Below are 22,632 nucleotides of genomic sequence, written 5' to 3'. Positions count from 1 at the left end.
GTGCCTCAGTCGTTAAACATCTGCCTTCGGCTCAGGTCATGATCCCAGCGTCCTGGGATCCAGCCCTGCCTCCAGCTCCCTGCTCAGGGGGAGCCTGCTTCTCCCTCTCTAGCTTCCCCTGCTTGTGTTCCCTCTCTCACTATCTCTCTCTATCAAATAAATAAAATCTAAAAAGAAAAAGTCTCTTATGGTTGTCTCCCTCTCTGATTTCACTTTGTTTTATTTTTCCCTTCCTTCCCCTATGCTCCTTTGTTTCATTTCTTAAATTCCACAGATGAGTGAGATAATATGATAACTGTCTTTCCCTGATTGAATTCTTTGGCTTAACATAATACCTTCTACTTCCATCCACGTCGTTGTAAATGGGAAGATTTCTTTTTTTTTTCTTTTTTTTTCTGGCTGAGTAGTATTCCATCGTGTATATATGAACCACGTCTTCTTTATCCATTCATCTGTCCATGGACATTTGGGCTCTTTCCATAGTTTGGCTATTGTGGACATTGCTGCTATAAGCATCAGTTGCATTTCTATACACCAACAATGAGACAGAAGAAAGAGAGATTAAGGAATCAATCCCATTTACAATTGTACCAAAAACCATAAGATACCTAGGAATAAACCTAACCAAAGAGGCAACAGATCTGTACTCTCAAACTATACAACACTTATGTGTAGGTCAAATTTAGTTAGATAACCCCTGCTTTCCTCTTTCCCAGTACCCAGGCCTGGGCTCCCCTCCCCACCAGTGCCTTTGTGCGTGGCACAGCCTGGGCAGCCCTGTGTCCTTCCTGGGTTAACTGCCCACACACACCATCCTCTCTCAGTCCTCTTTTTGAGCTTATATAAACAATGTCTCCCCACCTCTACCCCCCAATAGGGCTCTGTCTGGGTTGACCTTGATCAACTGCTCTATCTTGTGCTGGCCCCTCTGCCAGGCACACTGTGAGTGCCAAGTATGGGTGGCTCACGGCACAGAGGCTGAGGGATGGACATCCTGACCCAGACGGCCTGTCCCGAGGAGGTAGCCCTGCTCTGCCTTCTCAGCCTGGGCCTGGGTGGCGGGCGATCCCAAGCCACAGCCCAGACCTCCAGTCCTGGCACCAGCTGGGTCTTGAGCTGAGCTCCTGCCTGGGGAGTGGGTGCTCCTGGGGAGACAGAGGCATCCCACCACCCCAGCACAGACCAGCTCCTTGTTTGGGAGGTGGGGTGAGGCTCAGGGCTGGCTCCTGGAAGCAAGCCAGCCAACGCCTGCCCTACAGTCCAGGAGAAAAATGCGGAAAAGGGGCGGGAGGGTGACATCACTGGAGTGCTCCACCTGCTGGGGCAATTAGCGGGGGCGGGGCGGGGCGGGCGTCATACCCAAGTAGACCCCACAGCCTGAAGAGCCCAGGTCGGACGAAGTAAACCAGGTTAGTGCGCAGCTATGGAGGGGCCGCGGCGGCGGGCAGCTGGGGCCTGAGGTCAGGTTGGGGTCTACGGCACTAGTGTTAGCTCTGCAAGTTGAGTGGGATTTGCATCCGCCCCTAGATATTTATGGGTCAGTCTGTGGGTGACTCAGTGGGTCCTGCGGGGGGACCCTGCCCTGGAGCGAGCTCCTCAGTGTCCCGAGTGGGTGTTGAAGGCGGACCCCAGAGGAACCGGGCGGTGACTGCCCAGACACCAGTGGCCCTCCCCTCGCAAGTATCCCGATTGGTACGAGGCTCTCAGGGCCCCAGACTCCGTGCGCCCCAGGCCTGCGCTCGCCCCGCCCCACACCCCTGGGCTACCGTGTGTTCCCTCGCGCTCCCCCCGGAGGCCCGGCCTTGGGGATCGGGGCCGGGGGCGGGGCTCCAGGGCCCCCGGAGGGCGCGGCCGTTCCCGGCGCGCTCCGATTGGGCCGCGCGTGCCGGCCCCGCCCCTGCCCGCCCCCACTAAAAACACCGCCGCCGCCGCCGCCGTCTAGCGCAGCGTCTCCGCCTGTGCCGGCGGAGACCTAGAGCTGGAGCGACCGCGGGGCCGACCGCGGCCCCAGAGCGAGCGGGAGCGCGCGGTGCGCAGCGAGCCCCGGAGCCCGGCGGGCCGCAGCGATGTTCCCCAAGGAGGCGACGTGGAACATCTCGTTCGCGGGCTGCGGCTTCCTCGGCGTCTACCACATCGGCGTGGCCTCCTGCCTCCGCGAGCACGCGCCCTTCCTGGTGGCCAACGCCACGCACATCTACGGCGCCTCGGCCGGGGCGCTCACGGCCACGACGCTGGTCACCGGAGCCTGCCTGGGTGAGCGGGGCCGGGAGGGGGTCACGGCGCTGGTCACCGGAGCCTGCCTGGGCAAGCGGAGGCCGGGCGGGGGGGCGCTGCCTCGGTGAACGGAGGCCGGGCAGATGCTCTTCGGGAGCGTAGAGCGCCCCCCCCCCCCAGTCCCTCCGCAAGGGGAAGCTGGCGGGGCCGCCGTGCGGTGGGGAGGGGGTCTCTGCCCGCGCCCAGGACCCCCACCGAAGCTCCGATCCCGGGAGCAGGCCCCGGGGCGGGGCCTGGTTTGTTTTGCTCCGAGGCGCCCCGGGATTGGGGTGTGGCCATGCGCACCTCTGGCGCCGAGGCTCAGGGCGCAAAGGCTGGAGGGTCTGGCAGGTGCAGCGGACGTATTTCATTGGGAAGAGAAAGTAACTCGTGGGCGGGACCGTGAGAGTTGGGGGAGGGGCCTCACCACCCCCGTAGCCCGGCAGTGGACTGGATGCCAGCGGTCACCGTGTCCTGGGGCTGCGCTGTTCCAGGCTGCCGTGTCCCCGGGGTCCTGTATGAGGGTGGCCTCTTAAGAGCATTTGGGCACTGTGGAAGCTCAGGCCCGGGCATGGCAAGCCCTCCCCTCCCCCCTTCCCCTCCCCCCCGCACATCACCCACTGTGGGCGTGATTTGCATCCGCCCCTAGATATTTATGGGTCAGTCTGTGGATGGGTCCCCAGTTGTGGCCAACGTATTTTGCCCACTCCCTGGGGTGGGAGGTGCTTCTGAACTCTCCAGCCCCGTGGGCGGCATTGCAGAGGTCTGTGTGTATTGGGATGGGCTTCTCCACTCACACACACTTCCGGCAGGGTGCTTGCAAGTGCTGTTTACGGCACACTGAGTACTTAGGGAGTCCTGGGAATGGTGCCCAGCCCCCAACCTACTAGGGCAGCCAAGGTGACAGAAGGGTCATCAGTTCTCAAATGCCAAGCCCAGCAGGAGCCTGTCCAGGGTTCTTCCCTGCCCCTTTCCCATGACCTTTGCCCTGAGGGAGGTGGGGTGGAAGGAGCACAACTCTCCATCCTTGGGACCTGGGGGTTCACCTCTGTGGCCCTGCCCCTCCCTCCCTTGGAAGCCTTCAGGCCATTGTGTCTCTCAGACCTGCCTGCTGGCCTCAGGACACACCTGGCTCCCACAGGAGCTCCTCTTTCCACCCCCACGAAGCCTCTTTTCACGAGTGGTCTTGGGCAACTGCAGTCCCCACAGCATGGCAGGTTCTGGCCCCACTTCTGACGAGGACCATGTGATCTGCAGCTCCTCCCCAAGGCCCTCCCACTTTGTGACCACTCCAGGGCCCCTACTCTGTCTTTGTGTGAGGCCAATGCCCATGGGCTCCCAGGAGGAGTCTTGCTTGGCAGGAGCTTGGTCTTGGCTGCAGTGGGTCACGATCGTGCTTTCTCAGGGGTGGTGGGACCCCACTCTTTCCAGCCTCATGCCCACAGGCCTGTGCTGGGCTCCCTGGATCTGGATCTGGCCAAGTGGGTGAAGGCTGAGACTGGTCAGGGTTGAACCTCTGCCTTCCCCTCTTCCCAGGCTGGGGGCCACGCCAGGCCAGGCCTAATGACGCATGGATCGGGCCAAGCAGTTGGGAAATACCAGGCAGAGGGCAGGCCTTGGCCGCAGCTGTCAGCCCTCCCCGGGTGGTGGCCTGCCTCTGTCTCTCCAGGGGCAGGTAGCAGAAGTCGCAGTTGTGGGCCAGGCCCCATGCTGGATACTGGGAATTCTCCAGGGTAGATGGAGATGCCACGAGTCTGTGTGCTGTGGGACTCTGGGTGTGGAACCATGGGGGGTGTGCTAAGCCAGGAGCGCTGGCCCCTGACCCTTGGCCCTTCTGACCTAGGCGAGGCAGGTGCCAACATCATCGAGGTGTCTAAGGAAGCCCGGAAGCGGTTCCTGGGTCCACTGCACCCCTCCTTCAACCTAGTAAAGATTATCCGTGGTTGCCTGCTGAAGATCCTGCCTGCTGACAGCCATGAGCGTGCCAATGGGCGCCTGGGCATCTCCCTGACCCGTGTCTCTGATGGCGAGAACGTCATTATATCCCACTTCAAGTCCAAGGATGAGCTCATCCAGGTGGGCCCTGGTGGGGCCGCATTGGGGGTGTACTACGAACTGCAGGCCTCTGCTCACCACCCTCCCTGTCCCTGCCCCACAGGCCAATGTCTGCAGCACCTTCATCCCTGTGTACTGTGGCCTCATCCCTCCCTCCCTCCAGGGCGTAGTAAGTATCCCCTGGCACATTTCCTGGGGGATAAGAGTTGGCCGGTGTGTGAGCAGCGGGACACGGCAGGGGGAAGAGGAAGGCCGTCGGTGCCCCCCCCCCCTTGCTGTCCCTGTTGCCTCACTTCCCCCGAGTTGCTCAACAGCAGGCCGGCCCCCTGGAGACACATACTTCCTGTGGCTGTCTCCACCCCGCCCCCATGGTCTAGCCATCGGCCCAGCGGCCAGGCAGGCCTGTGGCCTGTGCCCAGTGCCCAGTGGGTGAAAGGCACAAAGGAAGTAGCCACTGGGTGGGGCCCAAGGTGGCCCAGTGGGCTAGCCAGCTTGGTCCTCGGGCCCCTCCCTGTGTAACCATGTGTCCCGGCCGCAGCGCTATGTTGATGGTGGCATCTCAGACAACCTGCCACTCTACGAGCTCAAGAACACTATCACCGTGTCCCCCTTTTCGGGGGAGAGTGACATCTGCCCGCAGGACAGCTCCACCAACATCCATGAGCTCCGGGTCACCAACACCAGCATCCAGTTCAACCTGCGCAATTTGTACCGCTTGTCCAAGGCCTTGTTCCCGCCCGAGCCCACGGTGAGTCCGCTGGAGCCCCCAGTGAGCCCTGTGCCGGGGAGGCGGGGGCCTGCAGGGCCTCTCCACGGGGGGCCACCTGTCCAGCCTGGATCCAAGTTAGCTTGGTGGAGGGGAGGGGTAGCAGGGACGCCAGGGCCTCTAGGGGGCAGGACAGGGCTCGTGTGGCCGCCTGCTCTAATTTACCACCCCGCTGCCGCAGGTGCTGCGAGAGATGTGCAAACAGGGCTATAGGGACGGCCTGCGTTTTCTGAGGCGCAACGGTGCGTGGGTGCCCCCGGGAGCGGCTGTGGGTGGGGTGGGATGGTGGCTCTGCACTGTTGTCCGGGCTGCAGTGCTGATCACCCGTCTGGGGGTCCCCACCCAGGCCTCCTGAACCAGCCCAACCCTCTGCTGGCGCTGCCCCCTGCACCCCCACCTCCCCCCAAGGACGAGGATGTGGAGGATGGCCAGGCGGCCACAGGGAAGGCCCCAGTGGACGGCCACTTGCAGCCACCCCTGGAGGATCACATCCTGGAGCATCTGCCTTCGAGGCTCAATGAGGGTGTGTGGAGGCGGGATGGGGGGGCGGGGGCTCCTGGCTGGGGGGGGAATGAGGGTGTGTGGAGGCGGGGTGGGGGGGTAGGGGCTCCTGGCTGGGGGGCGAATGAGGGTGGAGGTGGGGTGGGGGGGTGGGGGCTCCTGGCTGGGGGGCGAGTGAGGGTGGAGGAGGGGTGGGGGGGCAGGGGCTCCTGGCTGGGGGGGGAATGAGGGTGTGTGGAGGCGGGGTGGGGGGGTGGGGGCTCCTGGCTTGGGGGTGGAAGCCGAGGAGCAGAGAGATCCTGGCCTCCCCAGCTGGCGGTCAGCTTCCCTCCTGCATCCCACCCCCAGCCCTGCTGGAGGCCTGCATAGAGCCCAAGGACCTGCTGACCACCTTCTCCAACATGTTGCCTGTGCGTCTGGCCACAGCCATGATGGTGCCCTACACTCTGCCGCTGGAGAGTGCGGTGTCCTTCACCATCCGGTGAGGGGAGTAGGGGGTTTGGGCCAGGGAGCACGGGGGACCGAACTTTGGGGTCATCCATGAGTGATGGACGCCCTAGGGGGAAAAGGCCACTGGTTGGGGGAGGCTGCAGAGATGCCATGTCGAGGCTTCCAGAATCTGGGGCGCAGGCGGGGGTAGAGCGGGCATGGGTGTGAGCGCCGAGCCGTAGAGCCTGAGGCCATGCCTCCCGTGCCCCCAGCTTGCTGGAGTGGCTGCCTGACGTCCCTGAGGACATCCGGTGGATGAAGGAGCAGACGGGTAGCATCTGCCAGTACCTGGTGATGCGAGCCAAGAGGAAGCTGGGCAGCCACCTGCCCTCCAGGTGAGCCCCCCTCCCTGTTGTGTCTGCCCAGGGCCCGAAGCCTCAGTGGCGTCCACGGCAGCCCTCCGGCCCTCCATCCCTCCCCCTGCAGGCTGTCAGAGCAGATGGAGCTCCGCCGCGCGCAGTCGCTGCCCTCTGTGTCGCTGTCCTGTACGGCCTACAGTGAGGCGCTGCCCAGCTGGATGCGCAACAGCCTGTCGCTAGGGGACGCGCTGGCCAAGTGGGAGGAGCGCCAGCGCCAGCTGCTCCTGGGCCTTCTCTGCACCAACGTGGCCTTCCCGCCGGATGCCCTGCGCATGCGCGCTCCCGCCAGCCCTGCCCCCACGCCCCCACAGCTCCCACCCACCGTGCCCCCTTGCTGAGCGCCCTTGCTCCACCCTTCCCCAGCCCCCTGGGGCCCCAGTGCTGAGGGCTGGGCCCCCCAGCTTCCCTGCCCTGTGAGGTGGGGCCCTGGGGCGGGCTGAGACCCCCACCCCACTCCCGGGCCTCTCTCCATTACCCCTGCAGCAGTAAGGAGAGGGGGCCCCTCACAGCTGCTAGAAGGGGACTTGCTGTCAGCCCCCTCCACCAACCACTCACGTGCTGCACCTGTGCCTTAGTCTCCCCCTCAGGCCCCACCCCAGAACTGGGGAGGAGGGCAGGGCTGCACCTCCTGGGGCCCCCAAGTCAGTGCAGTATTACCCCTGAGAACTTTGCACCTGCTCCTCCCTCCTCATTTGTCATGTTTTGCTGAAGAACGAATGTGAAGAATTATTTATTTTCGCCAAAGCAGATGTAATAAATGCCCGGGCTCAGCCCCCGCCTCCTTCACTCGTGTGTGACTCCCTGGCCAATGTCTCTACTTCGGGTCAGGCTTTCAGGGGCCCTGTGCTCCTTGAGCCTGGCATTCGGTCCTGCCAGCCAGGCCTGAGGCCTTCCCCTAAAGGCCCTCGTGGGCCTCCTGGGTTCTAGCGCACTTCTCTGGCTGGGGCCCATACGTTTGCCCCACTTTGTCCTGAGGTCTGCTGGCTGGCCCTTGGGCACAGCTTTCCAAGGGCCAGCGGAAATACTGGGACCAAGATCCCTGCTAAATAAAAACTAAGAAATGTTTACAAAAGGTGGCGTCTTCATTTCCACTCATTGGTGACGCAGGTGGTGTGGGGCTGATCTCAGGGTTGGATGGCTATGGAGGGTGGGGTTCCCCAGCTGAGCACCGAGGACCTGGGAGACACGGGACCTGTTCTACTTTGGGCATTTGGCGCAAGGCGCTGGGCCTCCCCCCTTGGCAAACCTCACTGGCCAGCATACACACCTTCTCGATCCCCTGCCCCCTTCCCCACCAGTCTCCTGGGGCACCCAGTCTCCTGCCAATATATAGGAGGAGTATGGAATGTCAGGCTGGGTGAGGTCCAACCCCAAGGAGGCTGGACCTTGTTCCGTGGGAGACATAGTTTCCTGAAAACGTCCTCTGATCTGGACAGTCTGAGGGGATGCAGCCCTTCTTGGTGACCAAAAGGGCCCATGGGTGAGGGGCACTGGAGCAGAGCTGGGTGGCTGGCTGGCTGTCCAGAGCTCTTGGTCCTGACCAAGGTGTCAGGCAGCTCTGGAGCTGGTGGCAGCCCCCAGCCAACAATAACGGTGGGACTGCAGGACCGGGAGAGCCGGCTCGGCAGGTCCCCACGTGCCTGTGCCAGGAGCCGTCCCCCTCTGGCTCTCAAGGTCCTGTCCTGTAGGCCCAACCTGTTCTAGTTCAGCAGGATCCCAGGCCCCTGGAGAAGCAGAGGCTTCCAGACCCCCAACCACCCTCCAGGTGGGTACGGGGGCTGGGCTGGGGCTAGGGAGGGGGACCTTTGGCAAGAGAATGGGTTTTCTCTCCCCAGCAGGAAGGTCCCATGCCAGCCCCACCCGGCACCTTCTCCCAGTGCTCTTGCAAAGGGAACCCAAGTCAGGGCTGTGCCCCAAAAGGAGAGCTTGGGGGCAGGCTGTGGAGGAGAGGGCCTCCTTCTGCCCCCACCCCAACTCACTAGCTCCCACACTTGCACAGCTATCATGCCGCTAATTTAAATACCATTTTGTAATATATTGCGAGCTAATTGTTTAACCACGGGAAAGACGAAAACTGGGAAAGCATAGGCAAGAAAGTTAAGTGCCCCCCACTCCGAGAGATAACTATTGAAGATATTTTGGTCTGTCTCCTGCCTGGCTTGGTCCTGCACACGCTTTTTGGCGCCTTAAATGCGGATCTTCAGGACAGCCCCACCCTCCTCGCCTTAGCCCTGCTCGGGAAGGGTCGCCAGGCCAGCGGGGGCATCTCCGCCCGGCCGTGAACTCCGCGCAGTCGGGACAGACGGCGGGGGCGCCGGGGGTCGGGGGCCGGGCGAGGTGTGCGGCGAGAGCCGGGCCTCCCGGGCAGCGCCGAGAGGCGGAGACACTGGGACGGTAGCGGCGGCGGCTCCGCCCGGGCCCGGCCCACGCCGGGGTCTCAGTTCCTGCAGGGCAGCGGGAGCCGCTCCGGGCCCGCGCCCCCCGCGCGCCGCCGCCTTTCCAGAGGAGCTGCGGGCCGCGCAGCAGGTGCGGCGGGCGGCTCGCAGGTAAGCGCCTCGGGGGTCCCGCCGCCGCGCCCCCTCCCCGGTGGCCGCGGGGCGCGCCGACCCTCGCGTCTGGCGGGCGGGGACGCCGGGGCTCTGGGGAGCGGAGCGGCGGTGGGCGCAACGGCTCGCGGGCCCGGCCGGCCCTTCTTCCCCGCTTCCCCGGCCCGGCGCCGCACAGCTTCCGGCTGGGATGGACCTCCAGTCCCGGGAGCCCACGAGCCGCGGGGGGTGGGGTGGGGGCACCCGCCGGGGCGAGGCGACAGCGCGAGGGGGGAGACGTCCTGAGCCCCCCAGTCCCCTCCTCCCGCCTTTCCTCAGACCTGCACTCTTTGGAGATTGCGCCCCGACACCCCGCCGCCCCAGGAATATAATATGGGCGGGAGAGAAAATCAAGTTCCTGGACTGAGAGGAGAGGACCCCAGAATCCCCCAGGTTGGGGGAAATGTCGCCACACTGGGGGTTAGCTTTGGGAAATCCGGGACCAGGGCGTTGTGGGAACGACAGGTGGCTCTGATTAGGGGCGGGGCGCCCCGCGGGGAGGGAGGCCCCGCGAAGTTTCCGCGAACTGGAGGGGGCGAGTCTGGCGGACCACAAGTGCCTATTGCTTGGGGGAAGGGCCATCAAGCCTAGAACCTGGCGTGTTCTTGACAAGGGCCATGGAAGGCATCGGCGTCCCAGGCTGAAACCCTGCATCTGCAACCCTTGGGGCCAGGGGCTCGGTGGGAGGGGCTGCGGCAGAAGGGGAGGAGCTTAAGTCGTCGGCCAGCCGGCTGGAGGCCAGGACGTCTGAGGCCCAGACTCAGGGGCTAAAGACTTAGCCAGGATTGGCTGAACGCTCCCGCTGGCCCGCCCGGTCAGCCAGGTCTCCAGGTGTCCAGCTTTAGGACCTGTTCAGCTCCTCCCCTCCGCTGGCCAGTCCCTCACCCAAGCTCTCTCCCCTCAGCTGCCAGGAGCCCCCACCTCCTTATTTTCCATCACAAGGTCTTCTGTAGCTGCCTCCCCCCCCCTCCCCGCCAGGTTGCCCTCCCCCAGCTCCTCTCCTCCTGCACTGGCTGCCCTCTAAGCCACAGCCTCTAGCTCCCTGGGCAGCCCCCACAGCCCACAGGCCTGGAGCCTGCTTCACTCCCACCCATGACACCCCTTGCCTGCAGCACTACCCCCAAGTGACTGTCCTGCCCCCAGCTACACTCCTCTCTGGACCTCTGCCATGCCTTCTCCCGGCTTCCCACCTGGTGCAAGATGGCCCCTCTGTGCACTCACGGCTCCCTACAAGCTTAGTCCCCACCCGTGGCCACTCCACCTTCCCTTCTCTTCCCTTCTCATCTCTCTTGAGCTTTGCTTCGGCCCTGACTGTTCCCTGACTTCACAGCGCGTCATGGCAGAGACCCCCGCTCCCATGGCCAGGCCTGGGAAGCCCGGTGCTGGGGAGGCCCAGGAGGAGAAGGAAGTGGAGGAGGGGAGCGCCGGGAGGCCAAGGGCAGAGATGCTAGAGCAGGCCCAGGAATTGTTTCTGCTCTGTGACAAGGACGCCAAGGGCTTCATCACTCGGCATGACCTGCAGGTGAATCCCCAGTCCCAGGAGGCTGCCCCAGCCAGGGGTCGACCTTGGCTGCTCAGCCCTGCCATCCTTGCCTGGCTAGGGTCTGCAGAGCGACCTGCCCCTCACGCCTGAACAGCTAGAGGCTGTGTTCGAAAGCCTGGATCAGGCCCACACAGGCTTCCTCACCGCCTGGGAGTTCTGCCTCGGCCTGGGTGAGCTGAGCCCCCGAGGCCCCCCTCCCCCCCACCCCGCTGCGCAGAGACCCTCCACTGGCACATGTGGGGCCCACACCCAACACACAGGGCGGCCTGTGCCTCGCCATAGCCTCCCTGCGGAGCACGGACTGGTATCAATACACACAGGCACCAGATGTCACCAGAGGCGTGCAGCTGACCCTCCTGCTCCATGACCCCCTCCCTTCCGTGCCAAACCCCGGTGGGGCGGGAGCCAGGCTTGCTCCACTCTGGCCCGGGTGGGTGTTATCTCCCATTCCTAAACCAAGAATCAGGCCAGAATAAGGAAGAAAAACAGGAAACTGGGCTCAGAATAAGGAGGGGGGGGGGGGGGGGGGGGGGGGGGGGGGGCGAGTGGTGGCCGAGCGGGGTGCTAACCCACAGCCTTGGTAATCTCACCTTCCCATGCCCACAGGGAAGTTTGTGGGGGTGGAGTCAGCCCAGGGTGCACTGCCCTCCCAGGCTCCAGAGGAAACCTTTGAGTCGGGCTGGTCAGATGTGCAAGGCAGTGAGGACTCCCTGGAGGAAGAGGAGGAGGAGAGATTCTGCGAAGTGCTGGAGCAGCTGGGGGTGGCCCCAGCCCTCGGCGAGTAAGTTGGTGCTGAGGCGGCTCCCAGTTCCCTCCTCTACTATCTCCCCTTTGCACGCTGCCTGTCCTTATCGCCCGCGTGTCTGTCCCAGTTCAGGGTCCCTACGCTGGGACTGGCCCAGTCGGTCTCTGTCAGCTGTGACACCTGGGAGGGGCTGAGCGTGATTTCCCACAGAATTTGCATTTCAGGGGGCAGCCGACAAGGCTGTGGGAAGAAGGGCAGGCGCTGGGCACAGCCCTGTGTGTGTACACCTCGCTGCCCCACAAGCCCCGTACACACCGACCTCAGGCAGGGGCAGAAGCACCCACGAGAGGGGTACCCCGCATGCAGCAAACGCGGCTGGGCTATCCAGGGCTGCAAGTCTCCAGAGGGCTCACCCTTCGGGATGGGGTCGGGGAGCCCCCGTTTCAGTTTCAGCCCCTGCCCTCCCCCTGCAGGCAGCGAGCGGTGCGGACGCTCTGGACCCGGCTGCAGCGCGAGCGACCCGAGCTGCTGGGCTCCTTCGAGGACGTTCTGATGCGCGCGTCGGCCTGCCTGGAGGAGGCGGCCCGAGAGCGGGACAGCCTGGAGCAGGCGCTGCGGCGGTGAGGGCTGGGACCAGGGCGGGGCCTGGGGCCTGGGGCCCAGGTGGCTGGACTTCGGGAGGCAGTAGAGGCGGGGCTGGGGTCTGTAGTGCCGGCCGGCTCAAAGCAGCTGCCTCACCCCCTGCCCCCCGAAGGCGGGAGAGCGCGCACGAGAGGGAGGTGCGGTGTCTGTACGAAGAGATGGAGCAGCGGCTTCGCGAGCAGCGCCAGCGTCTGCGGAGTCAGGTGGGCCCGACGCCCCGGCCCCGCCCCGCGCAGCCCGATCCCAGACGCACGTGTCTCCCTGACTCCGTTCCCCCCGCCCCGGCCCCTGCCCCTCCACCGCCCGCTGAGGCTCAGGAGCTCCCCGCGAATCCCAGGACCTCCCCCGGGAGGAGGGCAGAGGCCTCCTGGAGCTGGAACTGCAGAGCCGCGAGCAGGAACTGGAGCGCGCGGGCCTGCGACAGCGGGAGGTGAGTGGCCGCCCGCCCCTGCCGGGGAGGGGTGGGACCCGCCGAGCCCAGGGCCCTGTCCTCACCGTCACCCACGCACTCCCCGGTGTGCTTGAGGTCCCCTGGGCCTCAGTGCCCCCGGCCCTGGAACCGCTGGGAGTCAGGGGCAAACGCAGCACCCCGAAGAAGAGGTGGAGGGGTCCTTCCCAGCTTTGATCCCCCCCTCACTCCCCAGTTGGAACAGCAGCTGCAGACCCGGGCCAGCGAGCAGCGGGAGGCGCAGGCGCACAGCGCCCAGCTGTGGCTAGCCAACGAGGCGCTGAGAACTCAGCTGGAGGGGGCGCAGGAGCAGCTCCGGAGGCTGAAGGGCGATGTGCAGGGCCGCCGGGAGCAAACCCTACGGTGCCTGAGGGAGCAGGGAGGAGGCAAACCTTCAGGGGCGGGCCCGGGGAGGGGGTGGGGCCGGCGGGCGAGGCGGGACCGGATCGCTTTTGGGGCTCAGGTCTGGGCCACTTCCATCCCCATCCCAGGTCCCAGCCCCGCCCTCAGGGTCTGCGTAGGCTAGGGTCGTGGGACGCCCCGACGAGCCTCCCTGCATCCCGGTCACCTCCTCCCTCCTGCAGAGAGGTGGTCACAGTCTCGAGGAACATGCAGAAAGAGAAGCTCAGCCTCCTCCGACAACTGGAGCTCCTCAGGTGCGGTCTGGCTCAGGCCCCACGAGGGAAGGGGCTTGGCACAGCTCGGGAGCTCCTAGCTCCCCACATTCCTGACCACTGCCTCATCCCACTTGGAGGAAGTCCTTCCTCGTGTCTCTCCTCCATCCCTCATGCGGCAGCCCCAGCCAGACACCTCTCTTCTGGTCTGAGGGAGAGCAGAGCCCGTATTCCCCACCCAGGAATGCTGCCTCTTGAGACCTCTTAGGGCCCGTGGACTCCCCTTTCCTAGGGAGCTGAACACGCGGCTACGGGACCAGAGGGACGCCTGTGAGGCCAAGCGGCTGGGCAGTGGTCGAAGGAAAGCTCTGGCCGTGGCGCGCTTGCCGGGGCCCACCTGTTGCTGCTGCTGCAGCTGGGCTCGCCCTCCGAGACGTGGCTCTGGCCACCTTCCCAGTGCCCGCTGACCATCCCCAAGAGACTCCCTGGGCGTTACTTGGAGAAGCTGCCCCTTGAAGGTGGTGCGTTGTGGCTAGGGGCTGCCCATCCAGGATGTGGGCTCTATTTGGTGGACTGTCTGACCTGCCTGCATGCAGACATGAAGGAACTAACCTAGGAGTGGTCAGAGTCTCACGTGCCTCCCTGCTGGTCCTCATCCTGTCCCCATCCCATCAAACCCATCTCTGACCAGCAGAAAAACGCCCTCGTCCTAATAAAGTCCACGACTGCCCTGTGACCTCCGTGGCCTCTGTGGGCGGGAGCCACACGACACACATGGGGTGTCCATGGTACACTCAAGGCAAGTGTGTGGCACAGGAGCAGGGCCCTATGGTGCTGGGGCTGCAGACGTCCCCGCATGTCTCTGGTCACGCCTTCAAGACCTCGCTGTCCATTAAAGCTGAAGCCCCAAGGGGCCCCTCTGTGGGAACAAGGGAACTGAGGCCCATTGTCTCACTAGGGAGCCTGCTCCTGGCCTCAGTTGACAACCCCCTCCCCAAACCAGCCCGTCCTGAGTGGGACCTCCAAAGGGGTGGGTCTGCAGCCACTGCTCACGCCCCTGCCTCCACCCTCCCTGGGAAGCTGGAAGCTGCTGGCCAGAATCATGAACCCTGGGCAAGGAGCTGGGGACGAGTGCTGCCCACTGTCCATGGAGAACTATTCCAAATGACTGCAGATTCTGACCAACCCTGCCTGGGTCTGGGAATGAGCCTGGTGGGTTGGGAGTCCCCTCCCCCTCCTGACTCCCACTGTCGGTTTCCCAGTCTCCCAGGTCAGCAGGCTCTGCCCTGTTTCCCTCACTCCTTTCCACCCCTCCCAGGACCGATGCCTTCCAGACTGAACTGTCTCTGGCGGGGACCCCAGGCCTCCGCTCCAGGCTGTCCTCCATACTGCACCCAGAGAGACCCCACTCTTGCATCTGATCACACCTCCAGATCCTCCCCCAAGGCCAGCATCTGTTCTGCCGACCCTGCAGCCTCCGGGTGGTCCCTGGGTTTCGAGGAGAGAACCAGAACCGGGGCTGGGCCTGGAGAAGGGCCGGGTCTTGGACACAGTCCAGAGCCCTGGCCGGGCTGGCCGCCGTCGCCACCTCCGCCGCCCCCAGCCCAGCTCCTCCGTCTCCCGAGGGTGTAAGTCCCTGGCTGGGCTATGGGCGCCCGCGGGCTGCAGCACGCCCGCCTCCGCAGTCCCGGGCGGACCCCCAGCGCCAGCGCCGGCTGAGGGGCCCGGCGCGCCGGCGCACTGTTGGGACCTGCCCCGCGCCCGCCGCCGTGGGCGGGGCCTGCGGGTCGTGGGCGGAGCGCGTCGCACTCGCAGGCCCCGAGCCTGCCGTGCAGTCTCAGCGCTCCGAGCCGCCCCTCCCCCGCCCCCCCGCCCCCCTGCCCCCGCCCCCCTGCCCCCGCCCCCGTCGCCGCCCGGCGGGACTCGGACGCGTGGCCGGTGAGTCCGCCGCCTGGCCAGGCGGGCCGGGAGGGGCCGGGTGTCCCGGGGCCCTGCGCGGCCCGGACCGCGAGGCCCGGCTGCAGGCGCCAGGAGGGAGGGCCGGGAGGGCTGGGAGGCCCGGTCCGCCGACCCGGCAGCAGCGCGCGCGCCGGCCCTTTCCGGAGGGAGCCGGACGCCGGGGAGCCGGCTGGGCGGAGGGGCACCCGGGGCGGGGGCTAGGCGCCTCCTGGGTCTTCGCACAGGCCTGGCGGCCCCTTCGGCCCCATCTGAGCACCTTGGTCATTGTCTCTGGACACTGGTGCCCTTCCCTCCGCCTGGGTGCAAGTGGGCGCGCCGTCGGCTCGCCCGGCCAGGGGCGGCGGCTTCACCGCGGCGACGCGCGGCTGCCTCCCCGGGCCTGGCTGGAGCGGAGTGCGGGGCTCCTGGCCTTGCCCCGGCCGCCGACGGCCCCGCTGGGTTGCAGGGGCTGGGGTGGGGCAGCTCCGTCCCAGGCCGGAGGAACTATTTCTGGCCGGCGCTTTCCCAGGGGGCTCACATCCGCCAGGCGCTCTCGGAAAGAGGGGCCCCTCCCCCGCCGGTAGTCCGCGCGTGGGCCGCGGGGGCTGGGACCTCTCCACGGGCCCAGGGCCAGTCTGCGGGCGCGCGGGGCTTCCATACCCCCAGCTCCGTGGTACGGGGCTGCAGGTACTGCTGCTTGGTGGGGTAAGGGACAGGGGCGGGTCTGGCAGGAAGGCCCAGGGTGGGGTGCCTGGAGAAGTGAGTGATCCCTCCCCTCCCAGGATCACACTGTCCAGAAATGTTTTCTGCCCTGCCCACCCAAGGCCAGACCAAAATTCCGGGCCTGGCCTCTCCCCTCCCTGCCGCTGGGAGTTGACAGGCCTACTCTGGAAGCCCAGCTCCGGATCCGCTGCCAGGAGCGGCCACAAGGAGGGGTGACAGGATCCTGCCTATCCAGCGTGGGCCAGACCTGTAACCTGTCCCTGCCCTTCTAGCGGAGCCTCCTAGGGAATTTCCGGACACCTGTCTGACAGAGGAACCCGTAGCCCCCAGCAGCCAGGTGAGTGCTGGGTGGGGCGGGTGAAAGTTCAGCTCTGGGTGGTGCTGGGCCTGTCTGGAAACGTGGCCTGGGGCGGCCAGCTGCCCTTTGTGCCCCAGGGCCCTCTCCCACCCTCCCAGTGCAGACACCCCACAGCAGAGCAGGCAGGGTGTCCCTGGGTGCCACCGGGGAGGAGTACAGCCCGTAGCTTCTTGTCTTGCTGCGGTTGGGGGGGGGGGGGGCTGTCCCCTTTCCATTAATGAGGACCAACCGAGGAAGTACCCCCCAGGTCTGGGGAATGTGTTTCTGCTCTATTCTTCCCACCTTGGTGAAGAGGAAGGCAGGCCTTCCCTTTAACAAAAACCTGAGGGGCTTCCCTGAGGCCACGTCACTAGTAAGGGGCAGATCAGTCTGAGTGGCCTCCTCCCCTCCAGCCGCGGGTAGGCCCCTGCCAGCCTGCGGCCCTGCCAGCCTGTGACGTGGAGCCCCGGGAATGTTGTGTGTGTGTGTGGGGGGGGTGGGGCCTGCATGAGCTCACCCTGAGGTGCCTGCTGGGGCTTCCTACCCTGGCTGCCGGCAGGGGTGAGTCAGCCGGTAATGGTTGGGGTCCCCCATGTCTCCCTTGTGCCCTGGGCTCTGGTCAAGGAAGCCAGGCCCTTCAGTCCTCCAGGGCCTGGCCTTCAGCTTGGCTGTGGGCAGTAAACATCCACCCTGGCTGCGTGGGGCGGGTTTGGGGGGCTGGCGGGGGGAGAGGGGAATGAGGCCCCTGAGTTGCTCTCCCAGGAAGCATCCTGGTTCTTATGGACACCTTCCCGGGCCCTTCATTTGGGGCAGATGGTTGGCTGGGCTCCAGCCAGGGGCCGGCCTGGGCATGTGTCCCCTCCTACTGTCCCCACTGGTGTCTGGCTGGCCTCCCAGTCAGGTCCCGGTGTTGTGGGCTCTCTGACGCCCCCTCGCTTCCCAGCCCCAGGATGGGGGAGTTCAACGAGAAGGCGACATGCGGAACGGTCTGCCTCAAGTACCTGCTCTTCACCTTCAACTGCTGCTTCTGGGTGAGGAGTGGGCGCCCCTCCGCCTGCCTCCCCCGGCGGCTTCTCCCTCCCTTCCCTGGTCCCTGAAGGAGCCTTGGCCTGGGAGCTCAGCCCCATCTCTCAGCCCTGGGGCCGGAGGTGGTGACCGCTGTGCCCTGCCCACAGCTGGCTGGCCTGGCCGTGATGGCAGTGGGTATCTGGACGCTGGCCCTCAAGAGTGACTACATCAGCTTGCTGGCCTCAGGCACCTACCTGGCCACAGCCTACATCCTGGTGGTGGCCGGAGTTGTCGTCATGGTGACTGGTGTTCTGGGCTGCTGTGCCACCTTCAAGGAACGGCGGAACCTGCTGCGCTTGGTTAGCAGGGCGTGGCCGGCACTGGGGTGGTGGGTGGGGGTGGGGGTGTAGCTGAGGGGGGCTCCCCACCAGGCTGCTGGGGGGGCCCTGACGAGAAAGAAGGGACTGTTGGGGCTCAAGGGTGACACTGCAGCCTCTGCTGTACTCACTGTGGTGGGGGGGTCCCAGGCCACTTGTCCAGCCCCGAGTCCCCACATCCCAGCTGGGCGCACTGAGGGAAGACAGCAGCTCCGAGGGAAAGCGTCGGGGACTGCCAGCACCCACCTGCTGCCTGGGGCCCTCTGTGGCCACTTGGGGTCTGAGGCTGGGGGCTCTGCTCTGTTGTGCCTGGACACTAGGAGTCCTCACGGGACAGGGAGGTCTGTGTCCAGCCCCACCTAACTGGGTCCCTGCCCACCCCCAGTACTTCATCCTGCTCCTCATCATCTTTTTGCTGGAGATCATTGCTGGCATCCTGGCTTACATCTACTACCAGCAGGTGAGGGGCCTGGACGGACAGGAACACGGAGGGACACACGCAGTAAGATGGACGTGTGCATATGGGGATACACAGGTCCACGCATGCAGGGACACATACATACACACACACACACACAGACACGACCCCCCATGCTCCAGAGCCGACCACTGGGCCATCAGGCCCTGGGCGTGGGGCTGGGTCACTGTGGGGACTGACAGCAGGGATGAAAGTGTCCATGGGATCTGGAGCTCCCTCCCTGTCCCCAACCCTGTCCATGGCCACCTGGTGACTCTCCCAGCCCAGCCCCCTCTCCCCAGCCAGCATCGGGCCCTAGTGCTGCTTGGAGGCCTCCCTGAACCTCTTCCCCATCTGCATCTGCCTCCACCTGTCCCACCTGGGGTGGGGGGGGTCTAAGACTGCAGCTGGAGCCGTCACCACCTCACCCCCAGCTGAACACCGAGCTCAAGGAGAACCTGAAGGACACCATGAGCAAGCGGTACCACCAGCCAGGCCACGAGGGCGTGACCAGTGCTGTGGACAAGCTGCAACAGGAGGTGGGTGGTGGCGCAGTGGGGGTGTGTGCACACCCCCACGGGCCTCCCCGGACCTCTGGGGGGATCCCTGCCACGGGGGCTCAGCCGGGCCGTGTTCCTACCGCAGTTCCACTGCTGTGGCAGCAACAACTCCCAAGACTGGCGGGACAGCGAGTGGATCCGCTCGGGCCAGGCCGGCGGCCGCGTGGTTCCCGACAGCTGCTGCAAGACCCTGGTGCCGGGCTGTGGGCAGCGGGACCACGCCTCCAACATCTACAAGGTGGAGGTAGGCCGGCAGGCGCCTGGGCTCCCTGGGGAGGGGCTGAGGAGCCGGGGGCCCAGGATGCCCGGGGGTGGGGGTGGGGGTGGCTGCTGTGGTCACACCCCGAGTGGGGTTGGACTCGCCTGCCTTCAGTGCCCCTACCCCTACCCTGCCAGGGCGGCTGCATCACCAAGCTGGAGACCTTCATCCAGGAGCACCTGAGGGTCATCGGGGCCGTGGGCGTGGGCATCGGCTGCGTGCAGGTGCGGGGATGGGGCGGGCCAGGCCCCGGGGGCCGCAGGGGACGCCGTGGGCTGGCGCTGTGCTGCGCTCACGCTGGCCCTGTGCCCCAGGTCTTCGGCATGATCTTCACGTGCTGCTTGTATAGGAGCCTGAAGCTGGAGCACTACTGAGCGGGCCGCAGCTTCCCGCCGCCTGACTGCGAGCTGACACTACTGAGGGCCAGGGAGCTGGGGTCCCAGGACGCTGCTCCCTCCCCACTCTGCCAGGGAGGGGCTGTTCTCAAGCCCCTGTGCACCCCCCATGCCATCACGTGACCTCTGGGGACCCCTACCCTCAGAGGGAGCTGCAAGTGCCTTTCTCTGCAGACCAAAGGCCTGAGACACCACCCCCCCCCCCCCCCCCCCTCCCCCAGGAGGGGGCTCTTCCGCCCGCCCGCGGGGGGGGGGGGGGGGGGGCGGGTCTCGGGGTGTTCCCTGCGCTCAGCCAGAGGGGCTGGCCCACCCTCGGGTGCTCCCAGACCCCCGGACACACCCCCTCATGGTGGTCAGGGCAAGCCTGAGGGGGGCACTGCTGGGTGGGGCAGAGCCGGGGAATATGCCCGCCACGGGGCCCAAGACCCCCAGCCCACTCCTGGGAAAGCCAAGCTAGCCCTGTCCTGCGGGTCCTGTGCCGCTGCCCTCCCCCGCCCGGCTGCCCTGAGGCCCTGCTGGGACCTCCCCACCACTCTCCCCACTGAAAGGCCACAATTCACTTGCTCTTGTCCTGTCCCCTTCCCAGAAGCGGGGGGCTTGTGGGTTTTATTCACTGCTATATCACAAATGCCAAAACTGCTTGTGCCACGTAATAGGCGTTCAATAAATGTTTGTGGAACAGACGCGTGAGCTTAGCTGTGTCAGTGACAGGGTCCTGGTCCTCAGGGCCTTCCCCCCCAGCAGGGTGGACAGAACCACCCACCTAGTGCCAGGACAAGGGGCCAGGACGGCACATCCTGGTGCTCCAGGGCAGACACGTGTGAGCCAAGGATGGACAGGACTCCAGGGAGAGGAGGCCAGTCACAGGGACACTGAGGCGGGCTGAGAAGCAGAAAAACCTTGCCCATTCTGGGACAGAAAGTGGTGGCAGGGCCAGAGCCTCCCAGAGGCAATGGAGACCTCAGATGGCCTGGACCTGCTTGTTTCCAAACACCCTTCTGGCCCGCGTAGCCATTAGGGAAGGTGGGGGGAGCCTCTGGGACCCGACATGAGAGGCCCGAGCTCTGCAGGACCCATACCCTGGGCAGACCCTACCTCCCCCTGCCCCCGCAGCAGGTTTGTTCACTGGCCCTCAGAGGACCCCATGTCCCATGTCCGGGCAGCAGTGTTTGCCCTGAAAAAGGTGCCAAAGAAAGTTGCCTCCCTCTCCTAACGACACACTCCTGCCTACTGCCTGCTGGAGGGCACCAGGGCTTGCCGGACTCCCGTCCAGGGTGATAGCTGCTGGCTCGAAGCCTCAGCCTGAGCTGCAAGAGGACAGAAGCCCCTGGCAGACAGCTCTTCGGGCAGGCCCAAGGGACTCAATGCTAATGCCCAGGGCACTGGGAGCCTGGCGAACCCTGACACCCATCAGAGCCTCCTCAGGGCCGCCCTCAACCCACTGTGAGGGCCTCAGGGCTGGCTGTGGAGGCTGGGCACTGCCTCTCCCCCTCCACAGGGACTTGGCCAAGGGAAGGGGCCTGCTGAGCTTGGAGCCTCGAAGCTTCTGGCAGTAAGACCCTCAGGACGGGCCGCCGAGACCACAGCAGGCATTCTATTCAGGGCCCAGAAAATCTGGTTCTTGATATCCTGGGAGAGGACGTGAGGATCTCTGTGCTCGGCCTACAGAGCACCCAGGACCTGGGGGTGGGCATGCTAGTGTCCCTGAGCCCCAAACCCAAGCGCTCTTGGCTGTCTGTACCTGTGAGAGCCCACACTCCAGAAGGAGCCCCCCCCACCCCTGCTGAATGGCTGCCACTTGGATGGCTCTCCCTCCCCCTGGGCAGCGAGAGCCACGTCCACCCCAAGCAGCTTCAGGCACGAGGCAGGACACACAAACACCAGCAGGCAGGGAGTCACCCAAAGCCAGGCCAACTATTAGGATCTGCTCATGGTTCTACAAAGACCTTTACTAGACAGTTCCTTCCAGAGCAGAGACACACCCTCAGGCGGCGGGCAGGATGCAGTGGGGCAAGGCGCCGACCGCCCCGGGTGAGCACGGCAGGCGGCGGGCGCCACACGTCACTTCTCCAGAGGCGCGTAGTTGAGCAGCTTCTCGATCAGGTCCACGTGTGCTAGCAGCATGCGGCGGCAACAGTACCGCTTCAGGCCAAGCGCATCCAGGGCATCCCTGTGGTGAGAGGAGCAGACCACACCCTGTTCATCCAGGCAGTCCTGGGGGGACAGAGGGCCCTGCGCGGCATGCCCGCGCCACACGTCAGGGAGGGAAGTCTCTCCAGGAAGCCATCTCTCTCTTGTTTCTCAAGCCAATTAGAGTTGTCAATGTCCCTGGGACCCAGCCCAGTCCCCGTAAAGACTTCCAGAAAATTCCCACAGCACCGCTCGGTTGTGCAGAGATGGCAAGCTGGGACAGAGGAGGCCAGGTCGGTTGGTTCCTGCCCAGGGCATCTCGCCGGCGGGGGGGGGGGGGGGGTCCTGTGCAGGCTTCCAGCCGTTCACTCACACTTGGTCACTCTAACAGACTCATCAAGACCTGGCATGAGCACTCAGCCCAGCCCTGGCCTCCCCCCGATTCACCCCCAAACACCCCAGGCCCAGGGTTCAAATGTGATCAGCACAAGGGACTGTCCACACAGGGGCCCAAAGTCCACCTGTGCGAGGGAACAGAGATTCAGACAAACCTGGTGGTGACTGCAGTGCTGAGGGGCAGGGACAGGAAAAAAGCCCCCAGAACAACCCGCTACTCACGGCTCTGTGGCTAGGAAGCTTGTTCTACGTCCCACAGGACAAGAGGGTTTGGGGGACAGGGGGTGGGCCTAACAGCGGAGAGAGGTTAGGGAGCAGGTGGCCAGGGAGGAAGCAGAGCACTTAACTGAGGTGGAGAGGTGCCATGACTTTCCAAAAGGACCCCTACAAGTGCCAAGATACTGGCGGCTTGACACCCAACTCCCCTCCTCTCCCTAACCTGCAAGGCGGGGCGAGGTGGTGGCAACGCTTTCCTGAGAGCAGGTCAGTAGAGGAGGGCTGGGCGAGAGCCTGGGGGGCGGGGGGAGCCCCTGCAGCGTCACCTGGAACCTGGCACGAGCGCCCGCCGCCTGGCCAGGGCCCCGAGACCCCGGGCCGCCGTTCCCTCGCCCCCGCACCCAGCAGGAGCCCACCTGCACACCGCGGCCCCCGACCTCGTCCTCTGCCCCTGCGCCCACGCCCCACGGATCGCGGCCCCTCTACCCCGGGCCCCCACCGCCGCCCCTGAGTCCCGCAGTCCCTGACCCGCGAACGAGACGTCGCCCCGCGCCCCCGCAGGCGAGGACCCCTCGACCCCGGTTCCCCACCCCCGCCCGGTGCGGCGCCTCACCCCTCGGTGTACTCGGCTTGCAGCAGTCCCAGGTAGGCTTCCCACTTGTTGCCGACGATCTTGCCGCAGGTAAAGCAGCGGACCGGGATGATCATGGCGGCAGCCGCGCGGCGCCCGCACTGCCCGAGCTGGCTGAGCTTCCGCCGCGGCCGGCCCCGCCTAGGGCGCGTCCACGGCGCGGGGGGGGAGTCCCGTCCCGCCCCGGCCGCCCCCAGCCAGCCCC

The 22,632-nt window shown here is 65.5% G+C and overlaps 4 protein-coding genes across 10 annotated transcripts; 3 read left to right on the top strand and 1 right to left on the bottom strand.

The window, feature by feature from the left end:
* Positions 1 to 1,934: 1,934 nt before the first annotated feature.
* On the top strand, positions 1,935 to 7,475 carry PNPLA2 (patatin like phospholipase domain containing 2). Its single transcript, XM_032413894.1, has 9 exons — positions 1,935 to 2,253; positions 4,097 to 4,329; positions 4,412 to 4,477; positions 4,847 to 5,056; positions 5,256 to 5,316; positions 5,421 to 5,597; positions 5,924 to 6,056; positions 6,277 to 6,399; positions 6,491 to 7,475. The coding sequence occupies exons 1-9, from the start codon at positions 2,067 to 2,069 to the stop codon at positions 6,759 to 6,761; spliced, it is 1,461 nt and encodes a 486-aa protein (XP_032269785.1). The 5' UTR covers positions 1,935 to 2,066; the 3' UTR covers positions 6,762 to 7,475.
* Positions 7,476 to 8,885: 1,410 nt separating this feature from the next.
* On the top strand, positions 8,886 to 14,614 carry CRACR2B (calcium release activated channel regulator 2B). Of its 3 annotated transcripts, XR_004300698.1 has the most exons (11): positions 8,886 to 8,969; positions 10,339 to 10,530; positions 10,610 to 10,721; positions 11,158 to 11,332; positions 11,770 to 11,916; positions 12,051 to 12,141; positions 12,276 to 12,368; positions 12,583 to 12,749; positions 12,971 to 13,042; positions 13,293 to 14,212; positions 14,319 to 14,614. XR_004300698.1 is itself a non-coding variant. In XM_032414372.1 (10 exons), the coding sequence occupies exons 2-10, from the start codon at positions 10,345 to 10,347 to the stop codon at positions 13,465 to 13,467; spliced, it is 1,218 nt and encodes a 405-aa protein (XP_032270263.1). In that variant the 5' UTR covers positions 8,886 to 8,969; positions 10,339 to 10,344; the 3' UTR covers positions 13,468 to 14,614. The 3 variants fall into 3 exon arrangements, 2 of the variants coding, with proteins under 2 accessions (XP_032270263.1, XP_032270262.1); XM_032414372.1 differs by having other exon boundaries at positions 13,293 to 14,614; XM_032414371.1 differs by lacking the exon at positions 14,319 to 14,614 and having other exon boundaries at positions 12,971 to 13,386.
* A 277-nt stretch (positions 14,615 to 14,891) lies between these two features.
* CD151 (CD151 molecule (Raph blood group)) lies at positions 14,892 to 20,838 on the top strand. 5 transcript variants are annotated; one of them, XM_032414979.1, is made up of 9 exons: positions 14,892 to 14,938; positions 15,934 to 15,998; positions 16,942 to 17,029; positions 17,174 to 17,365; positions 17,769 to 17,843; positions 18,275 to 18,379; positions 18,486 to 18,644; positions 18,797 to 18,883; positions 18,974 to 19,260. In XM_032414979.1, the coding sequence occupies exons 3-9, from the start codon at positions 16,949 to 16,951 to the stop codon at positions 19,031 to 19,033; spliced, it is 759 nt and encodes a 252-aa protein (XP_032270870.1). In that variant the 5' UTR covers positions 14,892 to 14,938; positions 15,934 to 15,998; positions 16,942 to 16,948; the 3' UTR covers positions 19,034 to 19,260. The 5 variants fall into 5 exon arrangements, with proteins under 5 accessions (XP_032270870.1, XP_032270872.1, XP_032270871.1 ...); XM_032414981.1 differs by having other exon boundaries at positions 14,894 to 14,938; positions 16,896 to 17,029; XM_032414980.1 differs by lacking the exon at positions 14,892 to 14,938 and adding an exon at positions 15,083 to 15,625.
* A 140-nt stretch (positions 20,839 to 20,978) lies between these two features.
* POLR2L (RNA polymerase II subunit L) lies at positions 20,979 to 22,560 on the bottom strand. The gene is made up of 2 exons (XM_032414984.1): positions 22,410 to 22,560; positions 20,979 to 21,224 (listed from the first exon to the last, which is right to left on the bottom strand). Exons 1-2 carry the CDS (start codon positions 22,502 to 22,504, stop codon positions 21,116 to 21,118), a joined length of 204 nt encoding a protein of 67 aa, XP_032270875.1. The 5' UTR covers positions 22,505 to 22,560; the 3' UTR covers positions 20,979 to 21,115.
* Positions 22,561 to 22,632: the final 72 nt, after the last annotated feature.

Source organism: Phoca vitulina, unplaced genomic scaffold (assembly GCF_004348235.1).
Source record: "Phoca vitulina isolate PV1807 unplaced genomic scaffold, GSC_HSeal_1.0 scaffold16, whole genome shotgun sequence".
NCBI lineage: Eukaryota > Metazoa > Chordata > Mammalia > Carnivora > Phocidae > Phoca > Phoca vitulina.
This window is presented reverse-complemented; position numbering and strand designations above follow the sequence as displayed.

Coding starts and splice junctions, on each gene's coding strand:
- POLR2L (XM_032414984.1), bottom strand. CDS start 22,504: ATGATCATCCCGGTCCGCTGCTTTACCTGCGGCAAGATCGTCGGCAAC. Junction 21,225..22,409: donor CAAGCCGAGTACACCGAGGG/GTGAGGCGCCGC, acceptor CTCTCACCACAG/GGATGCCCTGGATGCGCTTG.
- CD151 (XM_032414978.1), top strand. CDS start 16,949: ATGGGGGAGTTCAACGAGAAGGCGACATGCGGAACGGTCTGCCTCAAG. Junction 18,380..18,485: donor TGGACAAGCTGCAACAGGAG/GTGGGTGGTGGC, acceptor TTCCTACCGCAG/TTCCACTGCTGTGGCAGCAA. Junction 18,645..18,796: donor CCAACATCTACAAGGTGGAG/GTAGGCCGGCAG, acceptor CTACCCTGCCAG/GGCGGCTGCATCACCAAGCT.
- PNPLA2 (XM_032413894.1), top strand. CDS start 2,067: ATGTTCCCCAAGGAGGCGACGTGGAACATCTCGTTCGCGGGCTGCGGC. Junction 4,478..4,846: donor CTCCCTCCCTCCAGGGCGTA/GTAAGTATCCCC, acceptor TCCCGGCCGCAG/CGCTATGTTGATGGTGGCAT. Junction 5,317..5,420: donor GCGTTTTCTGAGGCGCAACG/GTGCGTGGGTGC, acceptor GTCCCCACCCAG/GCCTCCTGAACCAGCCCAAC.
- CRACR2B (XM_032414371.1), top strand. CDS start 10,345: ATGGCAGAGACCCCCGCTCCCATGGCCAGGCCTGGGAAGCCCGGTGCT. Junction 12,142..12,275: donor GCCAGCGTCTGCGGAGTCAG/GTGGGCCCGACG, acceptor CGCGAATCCCAG/GACCTCCCCCGGGAGGAGGG. Junction 12,750..12,970: donor CGCCGGGAGCAAACCCTACG/GTGCCTGAGGGA, acceptor TCCCTCCTGCAG/AGAGGTGGTCACAGTCTCGA.